The 19,804-nt window shown below is 36.8% G+C and overlaps 1 protein-coding gene and 1 pseudogene across 15 annotated transcripts in view; one reads left to right on the plus strand and one right to left on the minus strand.

Moving 5' to 3' along the window:
- The window catches only part of TRIM37 (tripartite motif containing 37), a 283,770-nt gene that overhangs the window by 220,051 nt on the left and 43,915 nt on the right, over positions 1-19,804 (minus strand). For 11 of the 14 annotated variants that reach the window (XM_082372003.1, XM_082372006.1, XM_082372005.1 and 8 more), the window contains 2 exons: positions 19,313-19,389; positions 1,474-1,668 (listed from right to left, as the gene is read on the minus strand). In XM_082372003.1, coding sequence (XP_082228129.1) covers positions 1,474-1,668; positions 19,313-19,389 — 272 coding nt within the window. The remainder of the gene's footprint in view (positions 1-1,473; positions 1,669-19,312; positions 19,390-19,804) is intronic. The other 3 variants (XM_082372002.1, XM_082372000.1, XM_082371997.1) reach the window with 1 other exon arrangement.
- Positions 8,141-9,988, plus strand: LOC309618387 (dnaJ homolog subfamily A member 1 pseudogene; annotated as a pseudogene). Its single transcript has one exon. The product of its transcript is annotated as a dnaJ homolog subfamily A member 1 pseudogene (transcript).

Here is a 19,804-nt window from a genome sequence, read left to right on the forward strand (position 1 = left end):
AGAAATCAGAATAAGTGAAATTTAAGAGTATATTCAAATCTCTTTTAAGGAAAAAAGCTTTTAAAATTATTTGATGGAAACTTACTAAACTGTTAAACATTCTGAAACCACTCAGTTCAAAACACATTTGAATTTTTTTTTTTTAATTTTTAAATTTTTAAAATAAATTTATTTTATTTTTGGCTCCATCTGCATTGGGTCTTTGTTGCTGCGTGCAGGCTTTCTCTAGTTGCAGCGAGCGGGGGCTACTCTTCATTGTGATGCGTGGGTTTCTCATTGTGGTGGCTTCTCTTGTTACAGAGCACGGGCTCTAGGCACGCATGGGCTTCAGTAGTCGTGGCTCGCAGGCTCTAGAGCGCAGGCTCAGTAGTTGTGGTGCATGGGCTTAGTTGCTCCACGGCATATGGGATCTTCCCAGACCAGGGATCAAACCTGTGTTTCCTGCATTAGCAGGCAGATTCTTAACCACTGTGCCACCAGGGAAGCCCCTGAATTTATTTATTTTTTAATACTCAAGCTCGCATTTTGATCATCAAATTAAACCATGGTGCAACGATGCCCCAAAACTGAATTATAAGGGTTACCCCAATATTAAATAGGGCTGTAGCTTTATAGTCACTGTTTATGTTCTGTCCTTTCTTGCAAATAACACACCAACTACCATCACTTAGTTTATTTTCATCAGTTTTCATCTCTATTCCCTTACTTTTAATTTGCTGTTATCTAGAAGAAACTGAAAATCTTTTTGTTAAATTAAGCTTTCAAAACCAGTCATCCAAATATAATACACAATGTCAAGTGGAAAAAAATAATCACTTGATCCCACACTATTCTTGGATTTCCAAATGGTGAGGTTGCTAGAAGTTCAATAGATAAATGGGACATTACCACATTTACTGGAAGTAGGAGTTTACTTTTTTTTTTTAATTTATTTTTGGCCGCGTTGTGTCTTCGTTGCTGCACACGGGCTTTCTCTAGTTGCGGTGAGTGGCGGCTACTCTTGGTTGTGGTGCGTGGGCTTCTCATTGTGGTGGCTTGTTGCGGAGTATGGGCTGTAGGCACTTGGGCTTCAGTAGTTGTGGCCATGGGCTCAGTAGTTGTGGCTTGCGGGCTCTAGAGCACAGGCTCAGTAGTTGTGGCGCACGGGCTTAGTTGCTCCGTGGCATGTGGGATCTTCCCAGACCAGGGCTCGATCCCGAGTCCCCTGCATTGGCAGGCGGATTCTTAACCACTGCGCCATCAGGGAAGCCCCAGCAGTTTACTTTTTATGGAACTACTAACTAGATGTCAAACACATTTCTGACTAACTTATTCACTGACCACACAGGACTTCTGAAATTAAATGGTTAAGAACATGGTAAGATTAGAGTTAGTATGAATTTCGATATTCATCTTTGTTAAGTGAAAAGACTTTAAAATTCTGATGACATTATTCCCTGTGATAAAAGCCATGATATAAATGTTTCCTATTACCTTAAAATCACTGTATCATTTTGTCGATTCAAGTATCCTTCATTTGCAAGTAAGTCCAAACGGAAAAATCGATTATAACCCCAACATTCTCCAACTTCAAAGTCAGATGCAAATTCTCGAATGATATTTTTGGTAGGATCATTGCAGGACTGATGAACCATCTCTACACGGTATTCGTATCTAAAATTGAAAAGACTATTAATATAGAGTTAGTAAAGCAAGAATAAATGACATCAAAACATTAAGGTAATTAAGTACCTAAGAAGAAACTTATTGATATACACAGCTACATGTCTTTCAGAAAGGACTGTCACAACAGTATTATAAATGGGCTACCACAATATGATTGGCACTAGGTCCTTCTTCCCCTTTAAAAATGTTTACCAATATAGCAGGTATAAAATACCACCTCAAATAATGAATAAATTTTGTATAAAATAGTACTTTCAAAGTTACACATTTTAGCAACACTATGTATTTTTCCATATATTCATTACCTATGTTTCCTCACAATGTTCTGCCATTTTCTTTGAGGTAAATAAATAATAAAATTTGAATACTCTGCTTTTTTTTTTCCAATTCAAGTTATCACAAATCAACTGTGTATTCAGCAATTCAAGCCTATAAAATTTTCTAATAGAAAATAAGTCTACAATGGGAAAGCCAGTACATTTAGATTTCCGTATCCTATATAGTATAAAACTCTCAAGTCTTCAAAGTCATTTTTACTAAGAAAGTACTGCTATTGCAAGAAAGAGAAGTGAAAAAATAAAGATCATCAGAAGGAACATCCAACAGTAGCCATAAAGCTTCTTTTTTAGTGGAGATAAACTTTTAAAAGAAAAACCCAATACCTCAGTCTGCTATTTCTGCTTGCAAAGGCAAAAGAAAAAACTACAGCTCTTTATCTACAAATAAACGTAAGTACAGGCGACCCTTGAACAACCTAAGTTCAAATTGCAATGGTCCACTTAAATGTGAATTTTTTTTAAAATAGTAAATACTACAGTACTACACAATCTGCAGTTGTTTGAATCCAAGAATGTAGAACCATGGATACAGAGGAACCCAGGATAGGGAGGGCCAATTATAAGTTACATGCACATTTTTGACTGTGTGGAGGGTTGGCGCCCCTAAGCCCTGCATTGTTCAAGGGTCAACCGTATTTAAGTACTGTCAAATGATTTTTATATTAGTATCTCTCACAGTGCATTATACAGATTGATGGCACAAACTAATACAAAAGCTGTGATATTTTGTCTGCCTAATTATTATGGTAGTTACAAGGCAAAGGGTGCCATTAAATGCCCAGAAATAAACCCCAATATCAGTGTGCAATTGATTTTTGACAAGCGTTCTGATTCAACAGGGAAAAAAAAGTTTCTTCAACAAACAGTGCTGAGGGAATTCCCTGGTGGTCCAGTGGCTGGGACTCTCTGCTTTCACTGCTGTGGGCCCAAGGTTCAATCCCTGGTCAAGCAACTGGGATCCCACCAAAACAAAACAAATCAAAACAACAACAAAAAACCCAAATGGTGCTGAGAAAATCTGATTGCTACGTGCAAATTTCACATACAAATTTCATATGTATATTTCATATACAACTTTCTAATTTCATATAAAAAAATTAACTCAAAATGGATCAATGACCTAAATGTAAGGGCTAAAACTATAAAACTCTTAGAAGAAAACACAGGGGTAAATATTCATGAATTCGAATTTGGCAATGGATTTGTAGATTTGACTCCAAAAGTATGAACAAGTAAAGAAAAAATAGGTAATTTGGACTTCACAAAAATTTAAAATTTTTGTGTATCAGAGGACACTATCAAGAAAGCAAAAATACAGCCCACAGAATGGGAGAAAGTTTTCAAATCATATGTCTGATAAGGGTTTAGTATACAAAATGTAGAGAGAATTCTCAGAACTCAACAATTAAAAGACAAGCAACCTAATTTAAAAATGGAAAATAGACTTGAATTTCAGACATTTCTCCAAAGATATACAAATGGTCAAAAAAAACAAATGAAAAGATGCTCAATTTCACTGGTCATTAAGGAAATGCAAGTCAAAACCACAATGAGATACCACTTCATATTCACTAGGATGGCTATAAAATGTAATCTGAAAATGGTAGGAACAGAGAATGGTGCAGCCACTGTGGAGAACAGTTTGGTAATTTCTCAAAATGTTAAAAACACAGAATTAACATATGCCCATATAGAAACTCATACATGAATATTTATAGCAGGATTATTCGTAATAGCCAAAAGATGGAAGCAACCCATATGTCAATCAACAGATGAGTTGACAAACAAATGGAGGTCTATACATACAATGGAATATTGTTCAGCCATATAAAGGAATGAAGTTTTGATATGTGCTTCAACATTCGGTGAACCCTGAAAACACTATGCTAAGTAAACAGAAGCCAAATATAAACGATCCCAAACTGTATGAACTTTTATATGAAATATCCAGAATAGGCAAATACACAGAGAAAGCAGAGTAGTAGTTGTCTAGGATTGGGGGAAGGAAGGGATGGGTACGAGGTGTGCTAGGATGATGAAAACATTCTGAAACTAGAGAGGGGTGGTGACTGTACAACACTGGAAATGCACTAAGTTCCACTGAATTGTGTATTTTTTATTTATTTATTTTTGGCTGTGTTGGGTCTTCGTTTCTGTGCGAGGGCTTTTCTCTAGTTGAGGTGAGTGGGGGCTACTCTTCGTTGCGGTGCGCGGGCTTCTCATTGTGGTGGCTTCTCTTGTTGCAGAGCAAGGGCTCCAGGCGCACAGGCTTCAGTAGTTGTGGCGCACGAGCTTAGTTGCTCCGTGGCACGTGGGATCTTCCCGGACCAGGGCTCGAACCCGTGTCCCCTGCATTGGCAGGCGGATTCTTAACCACTGCGCCACCAGGAAGTCCTTAAATTGTGTATTTTTAAATGGTTAATTACATATTATATGAATCTCACCTCAAAAAATACTTTTATTTTAAAAATGAGTAGTAAAAAAATTCAAAATTCGGAGAAACAACCAAGAGTATTGAAAATCTAAGGAGAAAGACATTAATGCAGATGGTTAAATACATCCAGGATCAAGACAGGTAAAAGTTTAAAATCAATATAGAACATTTTGTGAAAAATCAGTTTTTTATATGAAAAAGCATATAATGTTTGAAAAAAGATCATTGTTTCATCTGCATTAGTTCTTTAAAATCATGACAGAGATATACCTATGTTTCTATTAAATACAGCAATTAATCCAAGTTAAATTATTTATACAGCATCTCAATCCTAATCTTAGATAAAACTAAAACCTCAAATTTGAATATTCCAACTTAAATTCCCTTCTTTTATCACACTGAAAGTCTGAATGAATTTAACAATTATTAACTTAAAATTTTAGTCTCATTAATATTACTCCCCAAGGGAAAGTTCTACTCTTTGCTTAAGCAACTCAAAGAAATTTCCTTCTCTAAAATAAAAGTCAGATCAGTAAATACTGTTAAGAGTCAATTCAAGGATGTCACTCATGCACAAATTTCCTCAGAGGGCTTCCCTGGTGGCGCAGTGGTTGAGAATCTGCCTGCCAATGCAGGGGACACGGGTTCGAGCCCTGGTCTGGGAAGATCCCACATGCCGCAAAGCATCTAGGCCCGTGAGCCACAACTACTGAGCCTGCGTGTCTGGAGCCTGTGCTCCGCAAAAAGAGAGGTCGTGACAGTGAGAGGCCCGTGCACCGCGATGAAGAGTGACCCTGACCCCACTTGCCACAACTAGAGAAAGCCCTCGCACAGAAACGAAGACCCAACACAGCCAAAAATAAATAAATAAATTAATTAATTAAAAAAAAAATTTCCTCAGAAAGCCTACACAGGTGTATTATAACACACACAGTGAGAAAGATATTTAAGTATAATGAAATTATGAAAGTACTTCTGCAGGGTCCCAAGTGTTATTAAAATCTACTAGATAATACAATGATTTACTTTTTTATTTCATATTTTGACAGTAAAACTACCTCACTGTTAAACTCTCAATTCTGTAATTGAATGACGTTTCAATAATTAATAAGAAAGTATTCAAGACTCTTCTCTAGTCTTGCCCAAGTGTTAAGAGAATTAACAGGTAATAAGGGAATTCCCTGGCGGTCCAGTGGTTAGGACTCTGCACTTTCACTGCCGAGGGCACGGGCTCAATCCCTGGTCAGGGAACTAATATCCCACAAGCTGCATGGCGTGGCCAGGAAAAAAAAAAAAAAAGATAAGATGTCTGTTTTTATCCAAATAGAACATTCTTATTAAGGTATTCAGAGAATATCTAACAAATACACAAATTCTAATCTCTTTCAACCTTAGTATCCTGAATGATAATATTTCATTACCACTGATAATGTTATTACTGCTTATACGACAATGCAAACTTTAAGTTCCCGAAGTGTATATGTCAACAATAAAAGCACCCAAGATGAAACCTGTACCAAAATCAATAGAAATGTCACAAAACCTACATATCAGTAAGAGAAGGAGAATCTTCCCAAGGCAAGAAACAGAGGTACAGACACATCTTGTTTTATTGTGTTTTTGCTTTATTGTACTTCACAGATATTACATTTTTACACATTGAAGGTTTGTGGCAACCTTACATCAAACAAGTCTATTGGCTCCACTTTTCCAACAGCATTTGGTCACTTCATGTCTGTGTCATTTTGGTAATTCTCACAATATTTCAAACTTTTACATTATTATTGTTACATTTGTTGTCATGATCTGTGACCAGTGACCTTTGATCGAATTGTTTTGGAGCGCCACAAACCACACCCATATAAGATGACAAACTTAACTGATCTATGTTACGTGTGTTCCGATTGCTTCACCTATCAGCCATCTGTCCCGCCTCCCCGCCCATCTCTTTCTCTCTTCTTGGGCCTTCCTATTCCCTGAGACACAACAATATTGAAATTAGGCCAATTAATAACCCTACAATGGCCTCTAAGTGTTCAAGTGAAAGAAAAAGTCACATGTCTTACTTTAAATTAAAAGCTAGAAATGATTAAGGTTAGTGAGGAAGACATGTTGAAAGCCAAGATAGGCCGAAAGCTAGGCCTCTTGTGCCAAACAGTTAGCCAAGTTGTGAATGAAAAGGAAAAATTCTTACAGGAAATTAAAAAGCGCTACTCCAGTGAAAACATGATTAAGAAAGCTAAACAGTGTTATTGCTGACATGAAGAAAGTTTTAGTGGTCTAGATAGAAGACCAAACCAGCTACAACACTCCCTTAAGCCAAAAGCTTAGTCCACAGTAAGGCCCTAACTCTCAATTCTACGAAGGCTGAGAGAGGCAAGGAAGCAGTAGAAGAAACGTCTGAAGCTAGCAGAGGTGATTCATAAGGTTGAAGGAAAGAAGCTGCCTCCATAACATAAAAGTGCAAGCTGATATAGAAGCTGCAACAAGTTATCCAGGAGAAGTAAATGCCTGGATCCGAAGCGTCCAAGGACATGCTGACTCTCTTGTCAGGAGCTAATGTAAGCTGGTGACTTAAAAGTTGAAGCTAATGCTCATTTACCATTCTGAAAATCCTAGAGCCCTTAAGAATTATGTTAAATTTACTCTGCCTGTGCTCTATAAAGAGAACAACAAAGCCTGATGACAGCCCATCTCTTTACGTATGGTTAAATGAATATTTTAAACCCACTTGAGATTTACTGCTCTGCAAAGAAAGATTTTTTGCAAAATATTACTGCTCATTGACAATGCACCTACCTGGTCACCCAAGCGCTCTGATGGAGATGTACAAGGTTAATGCTGTTTTCATGCCTGCTAACACACATCCATTCTGCAGCCCACAGATCAAGGAGTAATTCTGACTTTCAAGTCTTAGTATTTAAGAAATATATTTCGTAAGGCAATAGCTGCCGTAGATAGTGATTGCTCTGATGGATCTGGGCAAAGTAAATTGAAAACCTTCTGGAAAGGATTCACCGTTCTAGATGCCATTAAGATCATTCATGATTTGTGGGAAGAGGTCAAAATATCAACATTAAGAAGACTTTGTAAGAACTTGATTCCAAACCTCACAGATGACTTTGAGCAGTTCAAGAACTCAGTGGAGGAAGTAACTGCAGATATTGTAAAAATAGCAAGAGAATGAGAATCAGAAGTAGAGCCTGAAGATGTGACTGAATTGCTACAATCTCATGATAAAACTTTAACAGATGAGGAGTTGCTTTTTATGGATAAGCAAAAAAAAAACAAAAACAAAACAGGGTTTCTTGAAATGGAATCTACTTCCAGGTGAAGATGCTGTGAAGATTGTTGAAATGACAACAAAGGATTTAGAATATTACATCAACTTAGTTGATAAAGCAGAGTCAGGGTTTGAGAGGATTGAATCCAAATCTGAAAGAAGTTCTACTGTGGGTAAAATACTATCAAACAGCATTGCATGCTACAGAGAAATCATCTGTGAAAGGACGAGTCAATCAATGCAGCAAACTTTACTGCTGTCTTGTTTAAAGAAATTGCTACACCCACCCCAGACTTCAGCAACCACCAACCTGATCAGTCAGCAGCCATCAAACATTGAGGCAAGACCCTCCACCAGCAAAAAGATTATGACTCAGTGGTGGTTTAGCATTTTAGAGCAATGAAGTATTTTTAAATTAAGGTACGTACATTGTCTTTTTTTCAGACATACAGCTAGTGCACACTTAATAGACTGTAGTATCGTTTAAACATAACTTTTATATGCACCAAAAAAGCAAAAAATTCATGTAACTTGCTTTACTGTGGTAGTCTAGAACCAAACCTGCAATATCTTGAAGTATGCCTATATATAGGAAATAAATTAATCAAGAGACAAGAAGAGAACCAAGATTAATGGTAGCAACGGGGTTACAAACAAAATCCTATAATCACTAAACTTTTTATAATTCTGCCCAAGATCAACCACCTTCCCAATCACAAGGGCTGATTTCAGGGAATAAAACAGAGCTTGGTGGTTAAGAACAAAGAATACAGAGAAAGAAAAATCTATGTTAAAAAGACTGCACCTTGGGAACTTTCCAGAACGCTTGGTGAAAAGGCTGAGGAGCGGCGGCTGCCCGAGCTGCGCACGGCAACGCGCTCCTTCCCGCTCCCCCACACCGGCATCAGCCCCCTCACCTCACCGGCTGTAGGAAATGGTGAAAGAAACCACTTATTATGATGTTTTGGGGGTCAAACCCAATGCCACCCAAGAATTGAAAAAGGCTTACAGGAAACTGGCCTTGAAGTACCACCCTGATAAGAATCCAAATGAAGGAGAGAAGTTTAAACAGATTTCTCAAGCTTACGAAGTGCTCTCTGATGCAAAGAAAAGGGAATTATATGACAAAGGAGGAGAGCAGGCAATTAAAGAAGGTGGAGCAGGTGGCGGTTTTGGCTCCCCCATGGACATCTTCGATATGTTTTTTGGAGGAGGAGGCAGGATGCAGAGAGAAAAGAGAGGTAAAAATGTTGTGCATCAACTCACAGTAACCTTAGAAGATTTATATAATGGTGCAACAAGAAAACTAGCTCTGCAAAAGAATGTGATTTGTGACAAATGTGAAGGCCGAGGTGGTAAGAAAGGAGCAGTAGAGTGCTGTCCCAATTGCCGAGGTACTGGCATGCAAATGAGAATTCATCAGATAGGACCTGGAATGGTTCAGCAAATTCAGTCTGTCTGCATGGAGTGCCAGGGCCATGGGGAGCGGATCAGTCCTAAAGATAGATGTAAAAGCTGCAATGGAAGGAAGATAGTTTGAGAGAAGAAAATTCTAGAAGTTCATATTGACAAAGGCATGAAAGATGGCCAGAAGATAACACTCCATGGTGAAGGAGACCAAGAACCAGGACTGGAGCCAGGAGATATTATCATCGTTTTAGATCAGAAGGACCATGCTGTTTTTACTCAACGAGGAGAAGACCTTTTCATATGTATGGACATACAGCTGGTTGAGGCATTGTGTGGCTTCCAAAAGCCAATATCTACTCTTGACCACCGAACCACAGTCATCACTTCTCATCCAGGTCAGATTGTCAAGCATGGAGATATCAAGTGTGTGCTAAATGAAGGCATGCCAATTTATCGTAGACCATATGAAAAGGGTCGCCTAATCATTGAATTTAAGGTAAACTTTCCTGAGAATGGCTTTCTCTCCCTGGATAAACTCTCTTTGCCGGAAAGACTCCTACCTGAGAGGAAGGAAGTGGAAGAGACTGATGTAATGGACCAGGGAGAACTAGTGGACTTTGATCCGAATCAGGAAAGACGGCGCCATTACAATGGAGAAGCATACGAGCATGATGAACATCATCCTCGGGGTGGTGTTCAGTGTCAGACCTCCTAATGGGGCCAGTGAATAACACTCACTGCCGGCATTTTATTTGCAGTAGTGATTGAGTGAAGGACTATAATCATAATATGCTCACTACTTGCTATTGTTTGTTTTAATATTCAACTATAGTAGTGTTTTAAAAGTTAAATGAAGAATGAACTCGAATATAAAAGCTCTGACTTTGCCCTGTATGTATGATGACTTCAGTGTGTAAGATAAGTTTAATACTTGTAAAAACTACTTTAAAAAATTTCCCCTAGCATTTGTTAGGCCATACTTTGTATTTGATTTCAGCTATGTACATGGAATAGCTTAGACTGAAATGCCAGCTATATGTATTGGCTTCAGTGTATGACCCTTAATTGTTAAGCTATGAGTTAAAACTGTATTTAACTGGCAGTCAGACAAAGAATTTGTAGAGAAGTGTTGGTCTGTATAGTGGTATTAAGTGGGATTCATTGTGATGCCTCTGCATTTATTCTATTGCCTCAACTGTTACTTGAAGATGGCATGCTATATAATTTAATTTAGCCTGTGGTATCAGTGATAGAAATGATAACTTTCTAAAGAAGGGGTTTATCATATAACATGCTGCTTCTTGAGGGCTTGCACTTGTAGAATTGCATTCCCTTCTGCTGTACCATCTTTTTTTAATATATCTAGCTATTGGTCCTGGTTACTTTTTTTTTTCTTCCTTCTCTTTGGACCACAGTGAGCCTTAGAGTAGTCACTTCTGGAGCAGGGTAACTTAGAGGTTAGAGTGATGAGACCTTTACATGGAGAAGTAATTTGCATGTATGAGTTAGGAAGGTGTTTTGCAGGTATGTTACAGGCTTACTTTAAACCATTTAACTTATGCTCCAAAGTAACTGTAATTTAATGTTGGTAGAATAGCAAATTATGAATAGCTTTAATTGTATGTTTAAAGTCATATGTTCACAAGCTTAAATCTGGATATCAGAATTTAAGCAATTCTTGAAATGTATCAATGTCTCAATATACTGATTCAAAGCATAAAAAAAAAAAAAGACTGCACCTTAACAATGCTGAACTTGAGTGAATAACTTAGCTATGATATTTCCATCTGTGAAATGGGAGTGATAAATAGCATTTAACAGCTCATGAGGTGGTAGTAAAGCAAAATGAGTTATACAAGGCACAGTGCATAGCACAAAGTATATATTCAGCAGATGTTAGCTGTTATAATAATACAGGTAAGTCCACTGTTTCAGATCACACAGGAGATCTGGAACAGAGCTATGACTAAAACATACTTACAACTCAGAGGCCAGAATTCTTTCCATATTACTAGCATTATTCATAGTTTGACTCACCAGTCATGGCAAGAATATTCTGCACTAAGGTTAGTCTATGTCAGAAGTTGTGTCACTGGGGGTCAGTTCCCATGATCCTTTCAGTGATCCAAAAAGTCAAAACTATCTTCATGATAACGTTAAGATGTTATTTGCCTTTTTCACAGTGTTTGACATTTGCACTAACGGTGCAAAAGCAAAGGTAGTTAAAATGTACCAGTAATCATTATATTATTCACTGCTACACACTTTCAGATGGGGAAAAAATTTTTTCAATGTCTCTCAAGAATGTCTTTGGGCTTCCCTGGTGGCACATGGTTAAGAATCCGCCTGCCAATGCAGGGGACACTGGTTCGAGCCCTGGTCCGGGAAGATCCCACATGCCGCGGAGCAACTAAGCCCATGCACCACAACTACTGAGCCTGCGCTCTAGAGCCCGTGAGCCACAACTACTGAGCCCGCGTGCCACAACTACTGAAGCTTGCATGCCTAGAGCCCGTGCTCTGCAACAAGAGAAACCACCACAATGAGAAGCCCGTGCACCGCAACGAAAAGTAGCCCTGCTCGCCGCAACTAGAGAAAGCCCATGCGCGACAATGAAGACCCAACATAGCCAAAAATAAATAAATAAAATAAATAAATTAAAAAAAAAAAGAATGTCTTTGAAGAAGTAGTAAAAATGATAAATGTTATTAAACCTCAATGCTTGGTGTCACAAATGGGAAATATACATAAAGTACTTATGCTGCATTGTGATATGCAATGGTTGCCTTGGAAAAATCAGTTTGTCCAGCTGAGTTCCAAGATCATCAGTCACTTTTTTTGTGAAACCTCAAATTCAGAGAACTGACAAACAATGGTTATTTGGTTGTGGATACCCAGCAGACATTTTCTGTACCAAAACAACTGCAGAAAAGAACTGTCAGTGTTTGTTGCCAATGATAAAACACACTTTCAAGTGAAAAAACATAATCCTGGAAAATTTGTATGTACCACATGAGCTTAAAAGCTTTCCAATACTTCAAGACTTTCGTTGTGAAAACGGTGATATCAATGAATGTGACTGATACTGCATAATGAAATGTGTCAACACTACTTAGTCGTTATTTTCCAAATGATTAATCCATGTTGTTACTAAATCACGCATGAGTAAAAGATCCATGCAAAGTATAAGACAGACCAATGACATTTTAGTTGTTTTTTTGAGTAAAACAGCTTTAACGAAGTGTAGCTGAAATGTATAATTTGGTAAGTTTCACACATATTTATATATACCCATAAAACCATCACCATTATGACAATCAAGATACTAAATATATCCATCATCCCCAAAGTTTCCTCTGCCTTTTGTAATTCTTCCCTCTTACCTTCTCCCTCCACCCTCCACCCAACCTGAGCCCAGCCTGTCCCGTCTCTAAGCAACCGCACACCTGCATTCTATCACTATAGATTAGTTTGCATTTTTCTAGAGGTTTATATAAGTGGAATCATATATATGTGCTCTTTTTTATCTGGCTGCTTTCACTAAGAATAATTAATTTAAAAGTCATTCCTAGGGACTTCCCTGGTGGTGGATAAGACTGCGTGCTTCCAACGCAGGGGGCTTGGGTTCGATCCCTGGTAGGGGAACTAGATCCCACAGGCATGCCGCAACTAAGAGTCCACATGCTACAACTAAAAGATCCTGTAACTAAGACCTGGCACAGCCAAAATAAATAAGTAAATATTAAAAAAATAAGAAATAAAAAAATAAGTCATTCTTATTGTTGCACATATCAACAGTTCATTACTTTTTATTGCTGAGTGTTATTCCACTGTATAGACATACCAAAATTTGCTTATCCAGTCATCTGTTGGTGGCAATTAGGGTTGATTTTATTTGGCTATTCCAAATAAAGTTACCATGAACATTTCTGGAAGTCTCTGAATGGACATCTAGTTCCTTTTCTCTGGGGTGAATATCTAGGAGTGGTTTAGCTGAGTCACACAGTAAGTGTATGTTTAACTTTTTAACAAATCACCAAATGGTTTACAAAAGCGGTTGTATCACTTTACATTCTCACCAGAAACATATGACTTCAAATTTCTTTATATTCTTGCCAACATGTGGTATGATCTTTGTAATTATAGCCACTCTAATAGGAAACAGTGGTATTGTAGATAAATTTCTTTTTTTTAAAATTTACTATTTTTTTTTATTTCTTTATTTTATTTATTTATTTTTGGCTGCGTTGGGTCTTCATTGCTGCGTGCAGGCCTCCTCTAGTCGTGGAGAGCAGGGGCTATTCTTCGCTGTGGTGCACAGGCTTCTCATCGCAGTGGCTTCTCTTTGTTGCAGAGCATGGGCTCTAGGAGCGCGGGCTTCAGTAGCTGTGGCTCGCGGGCTCTAGAGTGCAGGCTCAGTAGTTATGGCGCACGGGCTTAGTTGCTCCGTGGCATGTGGGATCCTCCTGGACCAGGGATCAAACCCGTGACCCGTGCATTGGCAGGGATTCTTAACCACTGTGCCACCAGGGAAGTCCTGTAGATAAATTTCTGTTTCCCTAATGACTTATACTATTAAACATCTTACACAGGATTATTTTGCCATCCATAAATCTTCTTTAGTGGGGTGTCTGACAAACTATTTGCCCTTACGGAAAAGAGACCCTGTTTTTTTTTTTATTGTTGAATTTCAAATTCCTTATATATTCTTGAAACAAATCCACATAATTTGAAGAAGAGAACTTTACAATTCTCATGATGTCTAATTTACAAATGTGTTTCTTTATGGATTGTGTTTTTGCATTGTAACTAAACTATCATTGCCCAACCCAAAGGAAAATTTTCTCCTATGTTGTCTCCAGTAAGTTTTATTGTTTTAGGATTTAAATCTAGGTCTATGATCAATTTTCAGTAAGTTTAAGTATATAGTGTGAGGTATGGATCCAAGTTCAATTTTTTTGCATGTGTATAGCCAAATGTTCAAGCACAATTTGTTGAAAAGACTACACTTTCCCCATAGCACTGTCTTTGCACCTTTGTCAAAAAATAGTTTCCTAATGAACGTGTGTTTATTTCTAGAATCGTAGTACAGGTATTCCCCATTTTCGAACATTCTCTTTATGCCACTTAACTTTTACAGAAGGACCTATACTAGTACTTGTTTTTGCTAACCAAAAGAAATCTGAAGAGAAATTTTGTTTCTACAAAAAAAGCTGAAAAGTGAAAACAGCATTCAGTGCTTATTTTGTAGAAACCCATTATAGAGGCATGCTCCAAGCAGCAAGAGTGGCACCGCCAAGCTCCTTCCCTGGGAATCACACCCAGCATCTCAGTATCAAGCCACCATAGCTTTGAACTGTGTCTGTGAGTATCTATGCTTTGTCCTGATATATTTTGTGCATCCATTAGCAAGATGTGTCCAAAGGTAATTGTTCCTTCACTTTATGCCATTTCAGCCTACAAAAGGTTTCAAAGGACCACTCTACTTTTGGATAGTGGAAGAAATCTGTATATTCCATTCTTCATCTGTCTATTCTTATGCTAATACTATGTTGTATTATGCTGATACTGTGGCCTTATTATAAATCTTAGTCATATAGTATTAGCCCTCAAATTTTGTTGTCCTTTTGATTTCAATGATTTTCTCTACAGCATTTGTTTATTTCATTGCACTCTTTGATCTTTATTTCCTTTCTTCTGTTTACTTTCCATTTAACTTCTTCTTCTTTCTAGTTTATTAAAGTAGACATTGACATCACTGATTTAAGGCCTTTCTGCTTTTCACTTATGTAGGCATTTAGTGCTATAAATTTCCCCCTACCTACTGCTTTAGCAGCATTCTACAAATTCTGGTATGTTGTGTTTTCATTTTAATTCAGTTTAAAACACTTAAAAAAAAACTCTTATAATCTCCTCTTTGATCCAGGGGTTATTTAGAAGCGTGTTATTTAACTTTAAAATACGTCAGATTTTCAAAATATCTGTTACTAACATCTAAATTAATTCCATTATGGTAAAAAAAAATCCGAATGATTTGAATACTTATGAATTTACTGAGACATGTTCTATGTTCCAGAATATGGTCTTTCTTGGTAAATATTCTGTGCACACATAAGAATAATTTGTATTCTGCTACTGTTGGATCACATGGTCTATAAATGTCAATCAGGTCAGGTTGGTTGATAGTGCTGTTCAAATGCACTATATCCTTGATGATTTCTGCCTACCTGTTATATCAATTGAGAGAATAGTTTTTGTCTATTTCTCCTTATACTTCTATCAGTTTTTGTTTCATGTATTTTGAAGATCTGTTATCAGGGTATAAACAGAAATGTTTATAGTCGTTATATGTCCTCTTCATTAACTGATCCTTTTATCACTATGAAATAAACTTCTTTATCTCTGGTAATATGCTTTCCTTTGAAATCTACTTTGATATTAAAACAACATTTCCAACTTGGTTTTGATTAGTACTAGTATGGTATACCTTTACATTTAAAGTATGCTTCTTGGGGTTAGCATACACTTGAGTTTTGCTTTTTTAGGCAATCTGACAATCTCTGCCTTTTAATTGGGGTTGTTTAGACCATTTATAGTACCACGTCTTGGTATCTGTCCCATCTGTTTTTTGTTACCTGTTATCTTTTCCTGCCTTCCTTAAGATTAGGATTTGTTTCAATTTTATCCCCTTTGTTGCTTTATAAACTAAATGTCTTTGTCATTTTAGCAGTGGCTTTATAGTTTATAGTTGTGGGAGGCTGAACAGTGTCCCCAAGATATCAATATCCTAATCCCTGGAACGTGTGAATGGGAATATACAGTTGTGATTAAGCCAAGGATCCTGAGATGAGGGGACTATCCTGGAACATCCATGTGGACCCAGAATGTAACCATGAGTGTCACTGTAAGAGAAAAGAAGAGGAAGATTCAACAGAGACAAAAAAAGATAAGGCCATGTGACCAAAGGCAGAGACAGGAGTGACATGGTCACAAGCCCAGAAATGCTGGCAGCGAGCAGAAGCTGAAGGAGGCAAGAAATGGACCTCCCTTAGTGTCTCTGGAGCTAGTACAGCCCTGCTGAAACCTCGATTTTGGCCTAGCAATAGTTTTTGGATTTCTGGCCTCCAAAACTGTGAGGGAAATTTTTTCTATTGTTTTAAGCTGCCAAATTTGTGGTAATTTGTTACAGCAGGCAACAGAAAGTAATAGGATAGTACATATCTTTAACTTATCACAGTCTAGCTTTAATTGTTATTATAACACTTCACATATACTGTCAGAATCTTACATTATACTTCCATGCTCTACTCTTTTGGCCTTTATACAGCTGTTGTTATCATGTATTTTGCTTCTACATACGTTAAAAATCCCAAAATACAATGTTACAATTTTTGATTAAACAGTCAATTATCATTTAAAATTACTTTGGTAACAGAAAAAAAAATTTTATTTATCCAGGTAATTTCCATTTCTGATGCTCTTCATTTTTGTTTAGATTCAGAGGTCCAACTGGTATTATTTTCCTTCTATCTGTAGCATGCACTTTAACATTTCTTATAGTCCAGGTCTGAAAATGTCTTAGTTTCACTATATTTTTTAAAATATATTTTTGCTGATTATAGAATTCTAGGGTAATATTTCTTTCTTTCAATCCTTTAAAAAATGTTGCTGTATTATCATTTCACTTGTATTGTTTCCAGTGAGAAACCTGATTTCACCCTTATCTTTGTGCCTCTAAATATAACATCTTTTTTTTCACTGCCAGTTTAAGATTTTTTATCACTGGCTTTGAGCAATTTGATTATCATGTGCTTTGGTGTTTTCTTCATGCATCATGTGCTTGTAGTTCACTGAACTTCCTCAATCTGTGGATTTAAAGCTTTCATCAAGTTTGGAAAGTATTTACTTTTTTCTTCCCATCCCCTCCTTTGAGGACTCCAGATATCTGTACATTAAGCTACTTCAAGCTGTTTTTCAGTTTTGGAATTCATTTTTCTATGTTCACATTTTGAATAGTTTCTACTGCTAACGCCTTCAAGTTCATTAATCTTTTCTTCTGCAATGTCTAATCTGTCGTTCATGCCATCCAGTGTATTTTTCATTTCAAATATAGTTCATTCTCAAGAAGTTCAATTTGGGTCTTTTATATCTTCCATATCTCTATTTAACTTCTGAACAAATGGAGTGGTTATAAAAACTGTCTTAAATATTCTCTCGTAATTCTCACATGAGAATCCAGTTGTCTTTTTTTAAGCCATACAAAGATTTCCAAAAACGCAAAACAGTACAAGTTTTCTCATCAAATATTATTTTGCTTTAGAGAAAGTTACTATTCATTGAAATGTTATTTATGTTAATATGCAACAGGTTTATTATTATAAGTGAATTAATTTTTAAAATTTGTTTCAATTTCTAATTCAGAAAATACCAATAGATATAACCCACATTAAAAAAACAAGCAAAAAAACAGTTCTTGCTCCATTTAAATTGACTGATTACTCTCCTCAGTATTGGTTGTCTTCCTGCCCCTTTGAATGCCAATTAATCTTTGACTGAACAACAGACATTGTAAACTTAACTTTGTTGGGTGCTGGATATTTTTGTAATCTTATAAATTTTCTTGAGCTCTGCTCTGGGATGCAGTTAGGTTACTTGGAAACAATTTGATCCTTTCAGGTCTTGCCTTTATTTGTTAGATGGGTCTGGAGCAGTGTCCAGTCTAGGACTAACTGTTCCCCACTAGTGAGGCAAAAATTTCCTGAGTACTTCACCCAGTGTCCCATGGATTACAAGTTTCTCCACTATAGTGGTAGGAACAGACACAGTTACTGGCACCAGGCACCACTCCCTCTAATCCTTTCAGATGGTTATTCTCCCAGCCTCAGGTAGGTTCCTTCACGTGCATGCCCTACTCAGTACTCCGCTGATATTTGAAGAGAACTCTCTACAAATCTCTGGAGTTCTTTGTGCAGCTCTCTCCTCTGGTGTTCTGTCCACTGCACTCTCGGTGTGCTGGTCTTCCTAGACACTCAGCACTGTCTCCTCAACTCAAGGAGTCAGCCAAACTCTTGCAGTCTGCCTCCACGTGTTACAGCCTGAAAACTTTCTCAAGGTTAAGCGAGGCAATCATAGATCTGATTTATTTATTTCTTGTCTCTAGGGATTGCTTTCATTTGTTGTCTCATGTCCAGTGTCTAGGAAATGTTGTTTTTCTTTTCAGTTGTTGCAGAAGAAACGGTTACTTCCATTACTCCATCATAACTGGAAGCAGACATCTCATACCAAACCAACAGATTTTAGTGTAACAGAGTGAAATAAATTCACTGATATGGTTCCAGATTTCATATTGCATATTACATTTAAGAAACAACCACTTGTTCAATTTTGGGGTAAAATCAAAGATAATTCATAATTATCTAAAACTGCTTTTTAAAGTGTTCCTCCCTAACAAAAAGATTAATGGTTGTCAGGGACTGGGTGGGGAGGGGAAAGGGAAGTGACTGCTAATGAGTACAGGGTTGCTTTGTGGGGTGATGAAATGTTCTGAAATTAGATATTGGTGATAGCTGTAGAACTCAGTGAATATACTAAAATCTACTGAATTGTACACTTATTTATAAGGTGAATTTTATGGTATGTGAATTGTATCTCATTTAAAAAAAACTTTTCCCGACTACATATGAAATCCAAAATCCCTGAGGCCAGATTTTATACATATACTTCAACCAAAACAACTTATTACAGTAAATTGAAAAGCCATACATTAAGAGATTTTTTAAAAAACATCAATAAGTTTTCTCACCAAGTATTATTTTGCTTTAGAAAAACAGTTATTCTTCAAGAAAATGTTATTTATGTTAATATGTAATAGGTTTATTACTTTAAACTGAATTAATAAAAATTTAAAAATTTTTCTCAGTTTCTAATTCAGAAAATATCAACAGATAAAACCCACATAAAGAAACACTCTTTGGGATTCCCAATAAAATTTAAGAGTATAAAGAGTCCTGAGGCCATATAATTTGAGAACTGTCAGTCTATGCCATCATACTATGCCAGGGATTCCATACTAGTATACATCTTAACAGACATAATGTAGTAATTAACAAAAGTAGTTAATAAAAAATGCTAAGAAGGTATGTAAACACACACTAAAGTTTGTTACTTAATTGCATGTCTTACTTGGAAGTTTCTGGCAAGCCAGCTGAGAGTTCCAGAAACACAGATAAGTAGTAACCACGAACAACTCCATTTCCATCCTTAAAAAAAAAAAGAAAAAGATGTTATACAAACTCCAGATCAATTTAAATGTAAAAATTCAAGCCACAATGAAACAAAATACAGATTAGTACCTGATATCTGGATGGCAAAGTAGTTTTAAGCTTAAAAGCAATAAGAGATAATAAAAAGACCAAGAGGTCTGAATCTGTAACAATTTAAAACTTTTGCAATTAAAAAAAAAGAAAATATTAAAGCATACAAACTATAAAATATCAACTACTATGAAAAGAGTTAAGAGTTTTAACACATGCAGAACTCTTAAAAATGAGCCTCCAAGAAAAATCAAAACCCCGAAGAAAAACGCCAAAAAAAGAAAAGCCTCAACTTCACTAGGAATGAGACAAAAAAAAAAAAAAAAAAGATATATGAGATCAAAAGAGAGTAAAATAGAAA

This window comes from Balaenoptera borealis (genome assembly GCF_965194805.1).
Source record: "Balaenoptera borealis genome assembly, chromosome: 20".
Classification (NCBI taxonomy): Eukaryota; Metazoa; Chordata; class Mammalia; order Artiodactyla; family Balaenopteridae; genus Balaenoptera; species Balaenoptera borealis.